Source organism: Nicotiana attenuata, unplaced genomic scaffold, assembly GCF_001879085.1.
Source record: "Nicotiana attenuata strain UT unplaced genomic scaffold, NIATTr2, whole genome shotgun sequence".
Classification (NCBI taxonomy): domain Eukaryota; kingdom Viridiplantae; phylum Streptophyta; class Magnoliopsida; order Solanales; family Solanaceae; genus Nicotiana; species Nicotiana attenuata.
The window spans coordinates 135,772-154,432 of NW_017670982.1; the positions used below are offsets into that span (position 1 = coordinate 135,772).

An 18,661-nucleotide genomic window follows, 5' to 3' on the forward strand; every position below is an offset into this window, starting at 1 on the left:
TAAAAGTAGAAATTTAAAAAGGGGATTTCGGCCCCAGGTATGTATGGCTAACTTTGACCTTTGTAAAATCACCTTGTTTGGTGTTTGAGTGCTTGGTATGTGATTTCTACGTGAATTGTCTGTGAAATTCTTGTGATTGGTACGGTTGAGTGTTTGTGGTTATGTCTTTCGATAAGATGGTGTAAGTAATTGGCAATGAACCAGGTATGTGATTGTGAATCTGCTATGTGGTAAGAATTGTGAAACAAATGATGGAAGGAAATAGTAATTGATGCAATCGGAACAGCTGTGGTAGTAACATGTATGGCTTGTCGTGGAAAATTATCGTTGTACATAAAATGCATATGGGTTGTTGAGTATGATGGAAATGGTATTGATGGTTATGGAGATTCCTTGTGAATTTTTGTTGTTATTCCTTGAGAATTGTTGTTGTTGTTCTTTGTGAATTGGTGTTGTTGTTGTTGTGTTGTTGGTGAAAGGTGATTGTCCGGTGGGATCGGGTTGCGCGCCGCAACACAAAATGATAAATTGTGGGTTGGGGTGATAAGGGTGGCCGAGGTAATAAGGGTGGTCGAGGTAATAAGGGTGGAAAGTGATCGAAATCACTATTGAAATGAAAATATGAGAAAGTTGTGAAATCATTGATGTGAAAAATGCTGAAGGGGAAATGGAGAGATTGTAAATTTGTTTGGCTTGATTGTTTCCTTTCATGTGTATTTGATTGTTGATTCCATTATTACGTGTTACTTGTGCATGGTTTGAGTTTGCTTAGAGCAAAGTTTGTTCAAACATACCAGTACAATTCAAATGTACGGACGTCCCTTTTGCCGGGGGCGCTACATTCGTGTTATGATTGTAGCTGGATCAGTAGCAGGTACTCCAGTCCACCGACCGTAGCTCCTCTTCATCTTTCGTCAGCTGTATTGGTGAGCCCCTTTCCTTCGGGGCCCTGCGTGGCTCATGCCGCTGTTTACTCCGGAGTCTTATTTTGGTTTTTGTGTAAGGTATAGCTGGATCCTTGTTCCCGGCAGGTACTGTATTATCCTGTATATCTTAGAGGCTCCGTAGACAGTAAATGTGGCTTACGAACTTATGTAACATGTATTTTGGTATGTTGGGCAATGTAAGTTGTAAACTGCGCTAAGTAACCATGTTGTTATTGTATATTTCGTGAAAAGGTGTTTTAACTATAATGGCTATTTCTTTGATTAATGAGTAATGAAAACACGGGGTATCACGTGGGATAGGAAAGGCACCCAGGTCCGCTTGACTGGGGCTACCCGGTCGAGCGCCGGTCATGTCCCTCGGTTTCGGGGCGTGACAATTCTGTCACTGCATCTCCACCTTGTCCTCAGAATATGGAGCAACAATCTAAACGACCTTATCCTCAGAATACGGAGCAACAGTCTAAACGACCTTTTCCTCAGAATATGGATCGACAGCCTAACCCGAGTTATCATCCTTTGGTGCGCATTGATCTGTTGAATGCTGAAGTTGTGAAGTTGAGGAGTGCTGTTGGAAAGGTACTGGACCTTTAGCTTTTCTGTAGTTTATCATTACTTTTTGTATATGTTGACTGAAACAGTGACCTTTAGCTTTTTTTTGTTGTAGTTGACTGATACAGTGACGACACTCAACAATTATGTAGTTTCTTCCTTTGAAAAAGTGTTCAGTTTTCTCAATATAAACGAAACCAAGCAAATGAGGGAGGATGTTGCTGATTCTAAGGTAATTGTTTACTGATAAAACCAAATCACTCAACATTTATGCCTTCTCTGAATCATCACTCAACATGCCTTCTCTTTCTATTGTTTTTTATTAGATTCGTCAGCGCGTTTCTGATGACAATACATCTGGTCTCGGCGAATTTGATGGCTATCAATATGATGTTGTTCCTGACTTTGTCGATCAAGTAAATCAAGATAACATGCTAGCTNACGCTCGGGGCTCCCGTGCCCCGCCCGAACATACCGATAAGTCTGAAATCACGAGGCGGGCCTACTCGAACCCTCGAAACACTCAAAACAACGCTAAATTGAGGAATCAACCCCAAAACCAAATGAATCAAATCATTGAACTTCAAGTTCTTAATTCTCCTCCAACGGGTCAAAACGCTCTTAAACTACTCGGATTGACACCAAATTTTACGGGTAAGTCTTAACTGATATTTCGGACTTGTACCATGTTTCAGAATCGAAATCCGAACCCGATACCTAGGAAAACAATGATTTCTTAGTTTATTTAAACCTTTGAAACTTTAACCTAACAATTTCACATAAAAATTCATTACTCGGGTTAGGAACCTCGGAATTCGATTTCGGGCATACGCCCAGGTCCCATATTTTCCCACGGACCCTCAGAAATTGTCAAATCACGATTTCGGGTCCGTTTCCCCAAAATGTTGACCGAAGTCAAACTTGACCTTTTTAAAGAAACTTAAAGAAGCAACTAGACTTATTCTTGCTCAAAACTCTTCTAAATTCCGAACCACCCGTCCCCGCAAGTCATAAATTAGCTAAAGCAAGTGCGGGAAGTCTTATTTACGGGAACGTGGTTCAAGAATGCAAAACGACCGGTCGGGTCGTTACAGGCGGGGTGATCATGTGTAGTATCGACAAGGTAAACATTTTGAACCATAATACTTCTTCATATATGATTTCAGTTTTCTGTATGTATATTTATGAATATGTCACAATTTCCTTTTTCTACTATTGTAATCCAGTTTTTCTTCTTGTAGTTGAACTATAGGAACATTTCTCCTACTCGTGAAGAGATGTCAACTCTGAACATCGACACGCTTTTTGAAGTTAATGCCACTGATGCTGCATCAGGGGAGGTGCCTGCCTTTTACACTGATGATTCTGTCGCTGCATCTCCACCTTGTCCTCAGAATATGGAGCAACAGTCTAAACGACTTTATCCTCAGAATGCGGAGCAACAGTATAAACGACCTTTTCCTCAGAATATGGATCGACAGCCTAACCCGAGTTATGATCCTTTGATGCGCATTGATCTGTTGAATGCTGAAGTTGAGAAGTTGAGGAGTGCTGTTGGAAAGGTACTGGAGCTTTAGCTTTTCTGTAGTTTATCGGTACTTTTTGTATATACATGGTTTTTTGGTTATAAACATGGTTATTGATTTACTTTTGTTTTTTTTTTTGGTTTTAGTTGACTGATACAGTTACGACCCTCAACAATTATGTAGTTTCTTCCTTTGAAAAAGTGTTCAGTTTTCTGAATATGAAGGAAACCAAGCAAACGAGGGAGGTTGTTACTGATTCTAAGGTAATTTTTTACTGATAAAACCAAATCACTCAACAGTTATGCCTTCTCTGAATCATCACTCAACATGTCTTCTCTTTCTATTGTTTTTATTAAATTCGTCAATTCGTGTCTAATGACAATACATCTAGTCTCGGCGAATTTGATGGCTATCAATACGATGTTGTTCCTGACTTTGTCGATCAAGTGAATCAAGATAACGTGCTAGCTGACGAGGGAGTTACTGATGGTGTTGATCATGGTATTCGTTCAACATTTTATTTGCTCTTCTTCATTTTGAAAGTTTTTTATTATTTTTTATCTCTATCTAAGGGGCAGCAGGTGATGTTAAGGGTGACATATTTTGGGATGACATTGGCGATGAATATTTAGCTGCACTACAGATGTCCCAAATTGTGTTTTACAAACCATTCATCATAGACGTAGAAGATGATTACATTTCTCCTGAGCAGTCAGTTTGACAGAAAATACCAAGAAAATATGCCAAATCTCCATATTTGCTAGTTTTTGATTCAGGGGCATCAGGATCGGCGCACAAGCTCATTTTTTATATAAAGCATCCTTTCACGATCGAAATTGATGATTTTGATCCATTGTCGCCATTGGCTAAAGAGTTTTGCGCGTTTGTTAATAATGGGATGGATACGAGGCGAAGGTATCTTCACTTTCTTTAATCTTTCATGTTCTGATTTTATACTTGTCAATGAATATAGTTCTTATTACTTTTTATTTTTTGTGATTTGAAGTGCCAAAAATATATATCCCGATGAAGTAAATAAGCTTGCGGAAGCTTTTACTTTTGGCTCGTGTCATGTGACCACGAAGGATTGGTTCCACTCACTTGCGTATTGTGGTCAACCTTTGATTGACACGATATTTAATAACTTTCTGTTCTAATGCCTTTTTTTATTTGTTGCATATCTTTATTGTTTGAGACCCCCATAGTGTATACATAGCTTTGTATAATCACAATATAAGATTGTATATGATTGTATAACCTTGTATAAATATGTATACCTCTGTATAATAGTGTATAAATTTCTATTTAAAAAATCTGGTAGTGATGGTTGTTCTGTTTTATTTCTTGTCTCAGCACTTGGATGTCCTCTTTTATTATTTGAGGAAGAGGGAAAAATATGGGCCGAGTGTTGCCATGCGGTTTACTACAACCGACTTTGCCTTTGGTAACAAAATCAACTCCCTGTATAAATATTTCAAAGTGAATCAAGATCCTTCAGTAATTCCTGAAGGGCATGAGATAGAAGAGTACATTAGAGGATATTATTGTGATGTAAATGTACCGTGGCACACTTATTCCCTATCTATGTGAAGCGCGAAAGAGCAAAATTGGGCCATTGGATTTTGGGGTTGTTTACGTTCATAGATAGGTGCATCCACATCTATGACTCTAACCGTGGAGCTATTAATGATAGACTTGCTTTAGATGTTGCATTACCTTATGCAATTCTGATGCCTTACTTATTGAAGAGTTTTGATTTTTATGTCGAGAAGAAGGGAATTGATTAGAACAATGGTGCATATACCGATAAATCCCATTCTGATGCTTTGCAGATTAATCTGGTTAATAATGTGCCCCAACAGATCAAATGGTAGGTTAATCTCAATTGTTTTATTATTTTACTATTAGTGTACCTATTTGAATATGATTTGTTTCTTTTTAATTACAGTGATTGTGGTACTTTTGTTGCTGGCTTTGCTGAGTATTTCATCCTTATAGGAAATGCGAAAAGATAATTTGACATTGAGACACTTCGCACCAGGTGGGGATCTCTGTTGTGGGATTATGGAAGGAAAAAACAACAGTCCGGTGCAATTAGTGATGATGAAATCACAGGGAGACTTTTCAGGAAGAGGAAGAAGGGACGACCGAAAAAGTAGTTCTGGTTTTTCTATTTTACTGTAGTTTTTCTATGTATCAGGAGTTGTTGCCTAGTTTTGTCTAAGTACTTTTCTGCTACTTGTGAGATAACCTTAAAGGATATTATAGATGTTTTTATTTTTGTGTAATTTGTGGTAGTCATTATACATTGTGGCTGTGAATGAATTACATTTTAATGAATATTTCAGTTGCTTTTGTCCTTTAACAAAGTATGTTTTTTTATTATTGTTACAGTTTTGTTAATGTAGCAGGGCATATGTGTACAGTAATATACATAGTTATACAAATTTTTACAAACTTATACTCTCATTTATACATCTGTATACATATAATACCATTGATTGTTCGCAGTTCTGTTCTGTATTTCTACAATCTATCAATATATTTAGTACCATTAAAAACAGCAAGACACTATTATTGGATAATCAAAACATGTATAATGAAACATCTCAATTGCTTGTGAAACTTAAGTACTCAACATTTGTAACTCTATTATTTGTGAAACTTAACTACTCAATATGACAACAAATGTAATAGAAAGTGTTATGTTTCCAACTATTTATTTTGGTCGATTCCTACATGTTTTTCTATTGTGACCACCTTGTCCGCACACAGAACATGAAAACGCCCTCTTAGACTCTTTCTCTGAAGCAGGTTTGAGTCTTTCCTTTCTTGGCCTTCCTGCATTCCTTCTCCCTTTAGGTGGTAGGACCACATCTTCCAACACCTCTATTAGGATTACCCATAAACTCTCATCTGACATCGGATTCACTGAAAATTCATAAGTTATAAGGAGTTTATTCTTTTTGTAGTAAGAAGAGCAATACTGGCCAGGTTTCAGTTGTTGGTTCTTCAAAACCGCCCAAGCATGCGGACATAGAAGTTCATCCATTTGAAATTTTCCGCAACTGCATGTTCCCTCTTCAAGGCATATTATGTTTCGCCTTACCCCTTCAAACACAGTATATAACTGCTCCGTAGCAGGCCTCACCTGCAAAAGTTTTTTTTTTAAAGTTAAAGAACATTATACATTATTATACAGAGTTATACATCCTTATACAAGCAGTAAAATGCAAGTCAGCAGTGCCAAGCATTATTATATTTGATTCATTTTACCGTCATTTGCTCCGATGCAATCAGATTTTCCCGAAGGATTTTGTCGTACTTTTCGCCAAGCTCTGTAGATGTCTCCTTTACACTTTTTCTGTTTTTGTTGTTCCACTGTTGTAGCAAATTTGTCATGTGCTCCAGCAATCGCATTACTGGTAACTCTCTAGCATCCTTGTTTGCTGCATTAATTGACTCTGCAATATTGGAAGTCATTACCATCGACCTCTTCACTTTGGAATATGCCCTAGACTACCTTTCGTAGCCAATTTCAAACAAGTAAGGCTGCACCCTCGGATCAATTTTGCACATCTCTGTCATATAGTACTCAAACTTCTCTATCGTATAAGCTCTAGCCAAAGCAAAGAAGATATCCTTCAATTGTTTGTGATGTTTCTTGAATGTGCGCTTTACATTCTGCCACAAGTGAAACATGCAAATACAATGTGGTACTTCTGGGTACACAGCTTTTGTGGCATTGAAGATGCTTTCATTTCTATCTGAAACTATACACATCCCTTCCCTAACTCCAAAATTACCCTTTATCTGGACAAAGAACCACTCCCAAGATTTGTTATTCTATGAATCTACAATTGCATATGCAAGTGGAAGGATTTTTCCTGTTTATACAAAATAGATATTAGGATTCAGACAATTATACAAATCTTATACACAGTTATACACAATTATACAACTTTATACCAACTGCAAATTTTATAAAAACAGCAGCTGTGAAATCCTATACACTTTTATACATGAAACTACAATATTATACAAACTGCAGAAACAAGGTAGTTGCAGTCAACTCACCAGCTCCATCCTGTGTGCAAGCAGTCAATATGGTACCCTTATATGCTGCTTTAAGGAAACTTCCGTCAACAACCATTATCGGTCTACAATGCTCCTAACCCTTGATAGATGCGTATAGCGAAACATATGCATAAAGAAAGCATCCATCTTCTGATGTGTGCAACTTTGTAACCGTTCCTGGATTTGTATGCTCCAACATATAAAAATACTTCGTCAACTCCTTATATGAATCACTCGGACTCCCTCTTATCATTGCCATTGCTATCTCTTTAGCTCTCCATGCTTTCAGGTAGCTCACTTCAACCCCGTGTTGCTTTTGTATGTCCTCTATTATATCATTTACGGTGTAAACTTTTTCTGGATTAACATACTTGTCCTTGACTATACTAGCAATTACACTCGAAGTAGCTTGACGTTGTGTTAAGTATCTTTCACCATAGTCGCATATGTGATTATTATTGTAACTTCTAACATTGAATATGTTTGCCTTGAAAACGGCAGAAGATTTGAAACTCCAAGCACAATTGTCATCCACACACATAAGGTGATACCTAGGATAAAAGATCATTCAACTTCTAAATACACTCGTATACAAAAACATAACTACATATATTCTAATTTTAATACCTATATACAAATATATACTACTTTATACATATTTATACATATATATAACAAAATATACAATTATTGACATACCTTGTTGCGCTTGATCTCTTCACCTTGAATTGGAACCTCTCGCGTACAGCCAAGTTCTTCATCACATTCATAACTGTCTCTTTATCTTTATAAACTTGATCCTCCTCAACAAATTCGTTCAACATATTATCTATTATACTCGTGTTATCACTAAGTTTCGTGTTTTCAATCAATTCGATATCAGGCATATTCTCAGTGCTATCAATTGTGGATACACCTATAGAATTGGAACTTGTAGCAACCAAACAACTGGAACTTGTAGCAAAACAACTGGAACTTGTAGCAACCAAACGATTATCATAAATCTCTTTCACTGTCACAAACAAGGGATATTCAGTGAAATTCAAGCTTTTCTTCTTTAATACGATATACATCTTAACACTTGTATCGTTGTAAATCAGGATCGGTGGCAAACCATCATTTGGGAGAAAGTTAATCTCTATTGTGTTTAACTCACTATCGATCCTAATCTGTTCCGAAATAGCTGCAACTAAATTGTTGTAGCTGAATGTCGACTCGATTATTACACAATCGCTGGCGAAATTGATAAGCTTATTTTCTTCCCATTCACCACTATGAAGAACGTAAACTGGAAAAAGCTCCATCGAACAAAATACTGAAATCAAATTGCAGCAAAAATAAAAATTGCGCTGATTTGCAGCAAAAAAAATTCACTTTTCGTGTTTGATTTGCTGTTGATTCGAGATGAAGAAGAAATTCTAGGATTTTTGGAGCTGCATTGATCGCAAGATCTCGTTTTTGTACATTGGGGAAGAAGAATGGAAATAATCAGAGAAAATCCCGCTGAAAGAAAGAAAATCCCGCATTCTGACTCCCAAAAAACGGAAATAACGCCCCTTTTTTAGGATATGGGCCTCTAATTTTTGCGCTACTCAATTGTAAATTGAAATATGGGCTATAAAGTTAAAAAGGAGGTAGCCCACTTGTTTTAATATGAAATTTTCCCACCCCGGATATAGTCGGGCTCCAATGCAGGTACCGGATACCGGGTGGGAAACCAAAAAGAAAAATAAGTCAATTAAGCAACGGTTTTAGAAAGACAATAGAACTTTACAGTTTAAATTCGATTATCAAGTAATTCTTTTTTCTTCATCATATTTTCCTTTTGTCTTCTGCAGAAAATATATGTATGTTGGCAAATGTTATATATTGAATACTTTCATTTTTTTTTTCTTAGTCTTTGTACATACATGTTTAGAGTGAATGTACACACGTATGTTAGTAAATTTTATATATTGAGTAGTTGCCTTTTTTTTCTCAGTCTCGTACATACATGTGAATGAATATTTGCGTTTTGAGCTTTTCTCAGAAAGACTTTAGTCTTAGAAATAAATATGGTAAGTCTCTTTAACCAAATCATATTAGAGTTCAAATATTAATGGTGGTTATATCATGTTGCAGTAATGAAAAATAGTTTAAAATAACTATTAAGCTAAGAGATCAAAACAAGGGAGCAAAACTTTGTATTGTAAATTGATGGAATAGTGTTAAAAGCTAAACTTGGAGGGAGATATGTGAAATTATACTTAAATAAAATGTAAGTAGTTTTTGTAACAGATTAATTCTAAAACTTCCAGATATTAGAAAATTAATTGTGACCTCTCATGTGAAAAAAAGTTATTGCTTGTGCACGTGCATTCATACTTGAAATTGGGAAGGCCTTGGTTTTAGAATTCCCTCATTGTAGCTAGACAACTCTAAACTTAATTGATTAATTCTAATTTTCGAACAAGAAACTCAATTTAAAAGATCACATTTGCACAAAGATTCTACTATCCAATATTTAACGTGAAGCCCGCATTCAAATTTGGAAAAGCTATTGATTGGTATTAGGATTCTTTCACACACACACAATTGTAGTCAAACAATTGTATGATTAAGTTCAATTATAATTCTGTCTCATGACTCTAGCTTTATTATATTTCATGTCTTAGATTACTAAGAGAAAACTGAAAATAAACCGTTTTTGTAAGCGACAGCCAAATTTTCTAACCTTTCTTTCTTATTTTCATATTTGACGTTTGATGAATATGGATTTGAGATCAAATTCAAATACATATATTCCTACTACCATGTTTGCATTCATACCTAAACATATGATCAACGTTACCTTTTATTATATAAACAAGGAATTATGCATGTGATATAGATACAACTCTTAAATTAGCAGGTACGATCTCCGTAATCATATAAAGCAGAAAATTTATCTACTATAGAAAACAAGAAGCAAAACTTTATCTATTTATCTCAAAAACAATTTAAAAGAAGAATAAAGTTACTCTTACAAACCCTAATTCTCTTCATAAATTCTCTAATATATCAAGATATTCAAATATAAAGCACATAAAAGAAATTTACAAAATAAGCAAGAACTCAACTGTTGTATTGCAAAGCAACATAACAACATCCTGGATGCAACCACAATTCACAAATAAAATATATTGAACAATTGATGAGAATTCTCAAAGTCAAATAAATAAAATATGCAAGACGGCAAGTCACTTACAAATAATTCCTTAATAACTTGTTTATGATTTGTCCGACAATAAACAATTGGTTTTTCTCATAAAAAGGAAATAGAGTTGTAAGTGGTAACTAAATTAGAATGCATTACAAATAAGGTATGATTCCCGCTTATAATGGCGGTGATTTTCTAAAATCTCCGTTGACTTTAGAGTTCTATTATAAGTAGAAATTTAATAATTTTACCTACTATGAATTGTTTTTTCCAAACAAGATTAAAATTTAAAGGGTATAAAAGTCTATCAACATTTTAAGAATATTTTTGTCGTTTAATATTTAACGTAGGACATTCGTATTTTTATAATAAAATATTGATCATACACGTGTTTTGATAGATCAAGTCCATGATTAGTTAAGAATTTAGAGAAATATATATAGTTTTAACTGTTACAAAAATAATAGCAGATAATCTTTTTTCGTATATATATGTATTATATATAGTATACATACTTTACATACTTTTTAGGAGAAATATACGTATTTTTTACCAAGTTATGGCACATGAGCATCTAATGAAAATAAACCATTCAAAGAAAAAATTTGTTAAATTTCGATATATAGGAGACTTGGACAAACTTGTTTTAGGAAACCTAATCTAGACTAACATCAATCGATTTTCTTTGAGAAATTTGTAAAAGAATTAATTACTCATACCGAAGTAAAAATATATAAATTAAAGAGCACAATCTCGCCACTTTATTATCATGTAAAATAAAAATATTCATCTAAACTTTCCCCTATTATTTTAACACTTTAAAATTAGATTTTATATTTTAAAAAATTATCAATTAATTATTTTCTTATTATTTAATATTTTAAAAATTAACTCATTTTGTTTGAAATATGTAGTAACTCCTAATATTTAGGTAAAAGATACTAACTTAATTAGTTGTAGCTTTATATGTACTAAATACATATTAAGGCTTTAAAGAATAGTAAGAATTTCAACATTGTTTAAAATGTTATAAATGTTTTCTATAACGTAGTACTAAAGTCTTCTTTTAGTAGGTATCTTTCTTTTATTACGTGCATTGGTATAAAAAAATTGTAATTGTGAACAACACTTTTCTAATTCAAGTAGGATTAACGTTGTAGGGTCGGGTATATGTATAGTTTAAATCGAAAAAGAATTCTATCATTAGGTAATTTATCATTAGATCCTTAAATTATACAAATATTTAAGGGCATGAAAGTCGATCAATGTTTTAGGGATATTTTAGTCGTTCAACATTTAGCATCAATTATTCGTTTGACATGTTGGAGGTCCGTAGCTATTTTAGGCTTGAAATGCCGAAAGGTCGAATTTTGAAGTTTCCGGTTCGATAGTGAGATTTTGATCCGAGGGTCGGAATGGAATTCCGAGAGTTACAGTAGTTCCGTTATGTCATTTGGGATGTGTGTGCAAAATTTCAGGTCATTCGGACGTGGTTTGGTTGGGTTTTTGGTCAAAAGCAAAATTCGGAAGATTTTAGAAACTTAGGCTTGAATCCGATGTGTTTTGGTTATTTTGATGTTGTTTGGAGTGTTTTGAAGATTGGTACAAGTTTGAAAAAGGTTTTAGGATATGTTGATGCCTTTGGTTGAGGTCCCGGGGGCCTCGGGATGAATTCGGATGGTTAACGGTGGAAATTTTTGAGTTGAAGTTGTGCAGCAGCTGTTCTTCTGGTATTTTCGCATCTGCGGTATGGGAACCGCAGATGCGGACCCGGAGAGGCGGCGTAGAGGGCCGCAGAAGAGAAATTGGGATTTTCCTCAGGAACCGTAGATGCGGTTAAATTTCCGCAGAAGCGGAACCGCTCCTGCGGTTAGAGGTCCGCAGATGCGGAAGCTGGTATTTTAATGAGATTCGCAGATGCGACGTTGTGTCAGCAGAAGCGGGACCGCAGGTGCGGTCCCAGGGCCGCAAATGCGGGAATCGCTGGGCAGAACCTATATTTTGTTGCCTTTACAAAATTGAGCCATTCTTTCACCATTTTTATCCGGGTTTGAAGCTTTTGAGAGAGACTTTTAAGGAAAACAAAGAGGAATCACTTGGAGGTAACATTTTTGATTTCATAACTCGTTTTTATGTGATTAAAGACCTAATTAGTGATGAGAAATTTGGGAAAATGGGTGATTAGGGCTTGAGTTTAAGAGGTCTTCAAATGCGAATTTGAGGGGTCATTTGGACTCCGATTTCAGTGTTCTTAGTATGTATGAACTCGTGAGAGTATGAGAATTCGAAAATATAAATTTTACCCGATTCCGAGACGTGAGCCTGAGGGGCGTTTTGGTCATTTTACCGAATTTCGCGTATTGGCTTAGAATTTAATTATACAATCAGTTATTTGAAGTGTTATTTACATTATGAAACTTGATTGAATAGATTTTGGCCATTTGGAGTCGGATACTCGTGGCAAAGGCGTGGTTTCGGGTTGGCTTGAACTTGTTCGAGGTAAGTGACTTGTCTAACCTTGTGTGGGGGACCTTTCCCCTTAGGATTGATATTGTGGTAATTGAAATGCCTCGTACGTGTGGTGACGAGCGCGTACTTGAGCTAATTATTGAAAATCCGATTTTCTTTAAGTATTTCAATTGAGTTCCTCCTCCTGTTTCATTATACTTGCGTATTTAGCCTGTTGTTAGTTTAGAAAAGCATATTTAGTTGACTTAATTGCCTATTTGCTTAAATTGCCTTAATTGCATTACGTGAAGCATGTTAGGCTAGACTTATCTGTTTACTTAGTATGAAATTTAGCATTTATTGAGTATTCTTGTGTTGCTGTTGTGCGTTTTTAATTTGGGACTACGGGACGGCATCCCGGGAGATCCCCTGCAAGTACTTATGATCGGGACTGAGGTGCGGGATACCAAGAGATCCCTGGCACGTATATTGAGGATACCAAGAGATCCACGGGATACCAAGAGATCCCTAGTATAAATTTGAGGATACCAAGAGATCCTCGGGATACCAAGAGATCCCCGATTATCATCCTTGCTATGAGTGGTAGTTCCTTGTGGTTTGTCTTTACCTCTGTTTTTCCGTTATTGTACTTTTATTATCCTGTATTGGCTCTTATTGTAGATTCTCAATTGCACTGCATCTTATCCTGTCACTTTAATATTATGTAATCTCAACAGGGCCCTGACCTTCCTCGTCACTACCCAACCGAGGTTAGGCTTGGCACTTACTGAGTACCGCTGTGGTGTACTCATGACCTTCCTGCGCATGTTTTTCATGTGCAGATCCAAGTACCTCTAATTAGGCTTACCATTCTTGAGGCGAGGCGATTCTACGGGACTTCGAGGTATATCTGCCGCATCCTCAGACCGAGGAGGCTCTTTCTATTCCTGCTGTTTAGTATTAGCCCTTCTGTATTTCTGTTCTTTTTAGACATTCTGGAGTTAGAGCTATGTAGTACTTCTTAGCTTGTGATTCATGGGTTTCCGGGTCTTGGACTTATGTATTGGTTTTTTTTAGAGTTAAATACGGTGTATGTCGAGCGGCACATTCTACCACTATTTATTTTCCTTATTTCTGTTTTAAGTTGTTTATTTTTCCGCAAAAATTTGGTTTCTTTTCCGCAATTCAGGCTTACCTAGTTGTAGAGACTAGGTGCCGTCACGATGGTTCACGGAGAGCGAACCGGGGTCGTGACAAGTTGGTATCAGAGCTCTAGGTTCATAGGAGTCATGGATCACAAGCCGGTTTATTAGAGTCTCGCTGATCGGTACTAAGACGTCTATACTTATCTACGAGAGGCTATGTAACTGTTAGGAAAATTTCACTTCATTTGATTTCCTTGTCGTGCGAGATTTTGATATCACAATTCTAAACTTCTGCCTTTCTATTCTCTCACAAATGGTGAAGACACGTGCTACACGAAATGACCAGGCACCCGTGCCCCCTACTGGAGCCGTCAGAGGCCGGGACCGGGGTAGAGGCCGAGGACGCACTCGTGGTGCAGCTCGAGCACCCGCGCGAGCTGCCGCCGAGGTACCACCAGCAGTACCAGTCGGAATCCAGACACCTGATACGTCTGCCACTACTACTCCAGCACTCCAGGAGACTTTGGCACAGTTTATGAGCATGTACACCACTTTGGCTCAGGCAGGGTTGCTTACCCTTGCGACAGCCACATCCCAGGCCGGGGGAGGAGTACAGACTCCCGCCGCCCGCACTCCTGAGCAGCGAGTGCATGTTGAGCAGGTTCTAGAGGTTATTCCTGCGCCGCATGCAGTACCAGTTCAGCCCGAGGATAGGGCAGCGGCTTCGGAGGATGAGCAGCAGAGACTCGAGAGGTTCAAAAAATATGATCCTCCTGTATTCAGTGGGTTAGCATCAGAGGATGCCTTGGGATTTCTGGAGGAGTGCTACCGTATTCTCCGTACTATGGGCATATCAGGATCGAGCGGGGTTTCCTTCACTACCTTCCAACTTCGAGGAGCCTCCTATCAGTGGTGGCGTGCTTATGAGTTAGACAGTCCGGATGAGGCAGCTTCCCTGACTTGGGCTCAGTTTTCAGATATGTTCACGAGGGAGTATGTCCCCCAGAGTCTTAGGGATGCCTGGCGCGTGGAGTTCGAGCATTTGCGCCAGGGTACTATGACTGTCTCGGAGTATGCTGTCCGTTACATCGACTTGGATGCACCAGCTTTGGTTTCTACGGTTCGCAAGAAGGTTCGCCGGTTCATTGAGGGGCTTATTCCTAGCATCAGATCTAGCATGGCTCGTGAGTTAGAGATGGATATATCTTATCAGCAGGTGGTGAGCATTGCTAGGAGGATTGAGGGTATGCATGATAGGGACAGAGAGGAGAGGGAGGCCAAGAGGTCTCGAGAGTCAGGCCATTATTCTGATGCCCGTGCCCCAGCTGCAGGTCGTCATGGTAGGGGTCATATGGGTCGCCCCGTTCATTCAGCTCTTCCAGCAGCCAGTGGTATTCCAGCTCCACCCAGGCCTTAGGAGCCTTATTACGCACCTCCAGTCTCTAGTGCGCCTCCTGCACGGGGTGCTTCCAGTGGTCAGTCCAGCAGACCTGGCCCGAGCCAGTCACAGCCGCCGCATCCTCCCAGAGCTTTTTTTGAGTGTGGTGATACACGCCATGTGGTGAGGGATCGCCCCAGACTTGGGAGGGCTGCACCCCCATAGACCCCTCAGTCGCAGCGCACCCCACAGAGCTCTCAGGCTATGGTCCCAGCACTAGTTGCTACTCCACCGGCCCAGCCAGCCAGAGGTGTAGGTCGGGGAGGTAGAGGTCGCCCTCGAGGGGGAGGCCAGGCCAGATATTATGCTCTTCCAGCCCATACTGAGGCTGCCGCCTCTGATTCTGTCATTACAGGTACTATCTTGGTCTGTCACAGAGATGCATCGATTCTATTCGATCCAGGCTCCACTTATTCTTATGTGTCTTCTTATGTTGCCCCACATTTGGGTGTACCTCGGGATTCTTTGAGTTCCCCAGTTTATGTTTCTACTCATATGGGAGATTCTCTTGTTGTGGACCGCGTTTACGGTCATGTTTGGTTATTCTTGGTGGTTTTGAGACCAGAGCCGACTTATTGTTGCTCAGCATGGTTGATTTTGATATTATCTTGGGCATGGACTGGTTGTCGCCCCATTATGCTATTCTTGATTGTCACGCCAAAACCGTGACACTGGCCATGCCAGGTTTACCGCGTGTTGAGTGGAGGGGTGCTTTAGGTCACACTCCCAGTAGAGTTATTTCTTTCCTTAAGGCTCAGCGTATGGTTGAGAAAGGTTGTGATGCGTACTTAGCTTATGTGAGAGATGCCAGTATGGATACTCCTTCTATTGATTCAGTCCTAGTAGTACGGGATTTCCCTGATGTGTTTCCAGCTGATCTTCCGGGCATGCCACCCGATAGAGACATTGATTTTGGCATTGATCTGTTGCCGGGCACTCAGCCCATTTCTATCCCTCCGTATCGTATGGCTCCTCCTGAGTTGAAGGAGTTGAAGGAGCAATTGCAGGAATTACTTGATAAGGGTTTCATTCGGCCCAGTGTATCGCCTTGGGGTGCTCCTGTGTTATTTGTGAAGAAGAAGGATGGTTCTATACGCATGTGTATTGATTACCGCCAGTTGAATAAGGTGACAGTGAAGAACCGCTATCCTTTGCCTCATATTGATGACCTGTTCGACCAGTTGCAGGGTGCTTGTGTGTTTTCTAAGATTGACTTGCGTTCAGGCTATCATCAGTTGAAGATTCGGGAGCCAGATATCCCGAAGACTGCCTTCAGGACTCGGTATGGTCATTACGAGTTCCTTGTTATGTCATTTGGGCTGACTAATGCCCCAGCAGCCTTCATGCATCTGATGCACAGTGTTTTCCGGCCATATCTTGATTCATTCGTGATCGTTTTTATTGATGACATTCTGGTATATTCCCGGAGTCGGGAAGATCATGAGCAGCACCTGAGGACAGTGCTCCAGACCTTGAGAGAGAAGAAGCTGTATGCTAAGTTCTCAAAATGTGAGTTTTGGCTGGATTCCGTGGCGTTCTTGGGTCATGTGGTCTCGAGAGAGGGTATTCAGGTGGATCCGAAGAAAGTGGAGGCCGTGCAGAGTTGGCCCAGACCATCCTCAGCTACAGAGATCCGTAGTTTTCTTGGCTTGGCGAGTTATTACCGTCGATTTGTTCAGGGGTTTTCATCTATTGCAGCACCTATGACCAGACTGACCCAGAAGGGTGCTCCGTTCCAGTGGACGGAAGAGTGCGAGGAGAGCTTTCAGAAGCTCAAGACAGCTTTGACTACAGCCCCAGTTTTGATATTGCCTACCGGTTCGGGGTCTTATACTGTCTATTGTGATGCCTCGAGAGTTGGCCTTGGAGCGGTATTGATGCAGGACGGTAGGGTGATTGCCTACGCGTCCAGACAGTTGAAGATACATGAGAAGAATTATCCTGTCCATGATCTTGAGTTAGCTGCCATTGTTCATGCCTTGAAGATCTGGCATCATTACTTGTACGGTGTGCCTTGTGAGATATATACTGATCACCGGAGTTTGCAGCATCTGTTCAAGCAGAAGGACCTTAATTTGCGTCAGAGCAGATAGCTAGAGCTGGTGAAGGATTATGACATCACTATATTGTATCACCCGGGTAAGGCCAATGTGGTGGCCGATGCTTTGAGCCGCCGGGCAGAGAGTTTGGGGAGTTCGGCTTATTTATCAGCAGCAGAGAGGCCTATAGCGATGGATGTTGAGGCCCTAGCCAGCCAGTTTGTGATATTGGATCTTTCGGAGCCCAGTCGGGTTCTAGCTTATGTGGTCTCTCGGTCTTCCATGTTCGATCGTATCTGGGAGCGTCAGTTTGATGACCCTCATTTGCTTGTCCTCAAGGACAAAGTGTTCCATGGCGATGCTCGAGATGTGACTTTAGGTGCTGATGGGGTATTGAGGATGCAAGGTCGAGTATGTGTACCCAATGTTGATGGGCTTCGGAGTTGATTCTAGAGAAAGCCCACAGTTTGCGGTATTCCATTCATCCGGGTGCCGCGAAGATGTATCAGGATTTGAGACAACACTACTGGTGGAGGCGGATGAAGAAGGATATAGTTGGGTTTGTAGCTCGGTGCCTTAATTGTCAGCAGGTGAAGTATGAGCACCAGAGGTCGGGTGGGTTGCTTCAGCAGATAGAGATTCCGGAGTGGAAGTGGGAGCGGATCACCATGGACTTCGTATCTGGGCTCCCACGGACTTTGAAGAAGTTCGATGCCATTTGGGTTATTGTGGATCGGCTGACCAAGTTCGCGCATTTCATCCCTGTGTGTACTGCCTATTCCTGCGAGCGGTTGGCGGAGATTTATATCCGAGAGATTGTCCGTCTACATGGCATCCCAGTTTCCATCATTTCAGACAGAGGTACTCAGTTCACATTGCGGTTCTGGAGAGCCGTACAGTAGGAGTTGGGTACTCGGGTGGAGTTGAGCACAGCATTTCACCCTCAGACGGACGGACAGTCCGAGCGCACTATTCAGATTCTTGAGGATATGCTCCGTGCGTGTGTGATTGAGTTTGGAGGTTCTTGGGATCAGTTCTTGCCATTGGCGGAGTTTGCCTACAACAACAACTATCAGTCCAGCATTCAGATGGCACCGTACGAGGCCTTATATGGTAGGCGATGTAGATCCCCGGTGGGTTGGTTCGAGCCAGGTGAGGCCAGATTATTGGGCACAGATTTGGTTCAGGATGCTTTGGAGAGAGTCAAGGTGATTCAGGATAGACTCCGTACAGCCCAGTCCAGACAGAAGAGTTACGCGGACCGGAAGGTTCGTGATGTTTCCTATATGGTCGGAGAGCGGGTTCTGCTTCAGG

The 18,661-nt window shown here is 39.7% G+C and overlaps 2 protein-coding genes across 2 annotated transcripts; both read right to left on the minus strand.

The window, feature by feature from the left end:
• Positions 1-5,741: 5,741 nt before the first annotated feature.
• On the minus strand, positions 5,742-6,505 carry LOC109245003. The gene is made up of 2 exons (XM_019412176.1): positions 6,299-6,505; positions 5,742-6,173 (listed from the first exon to the last, which is right to left on the minus strand). Exons 1-2 carry the CDS (start codon positions 6,503-6,505, stop codon positions 5,742-5,744), a joined length of 639 nt encoding a protein of 212 aa, XP_019267721.1.
• A 688-nt stretch (positions 6,506-7,193) lies between these two features.
• Positions 7,194-8,403, minus strand: LOC109245004. The gene is made up of 2 exons (XM_019412177.1): positions 7,799-8,403; positions 7,194-7,650 (listed from the first exon to the last, which is right to left on the minus strand). Exons 1-2 carry the CDS (start codon positions 8,401-8,403, stop codon positions 7,194-7,196), a joined length of 1,062 nt encoding a protein of 353 aa, XP_019267722.1.
• Positions 8,404-18,661: the final 10,258 nt, after the last annotated feature.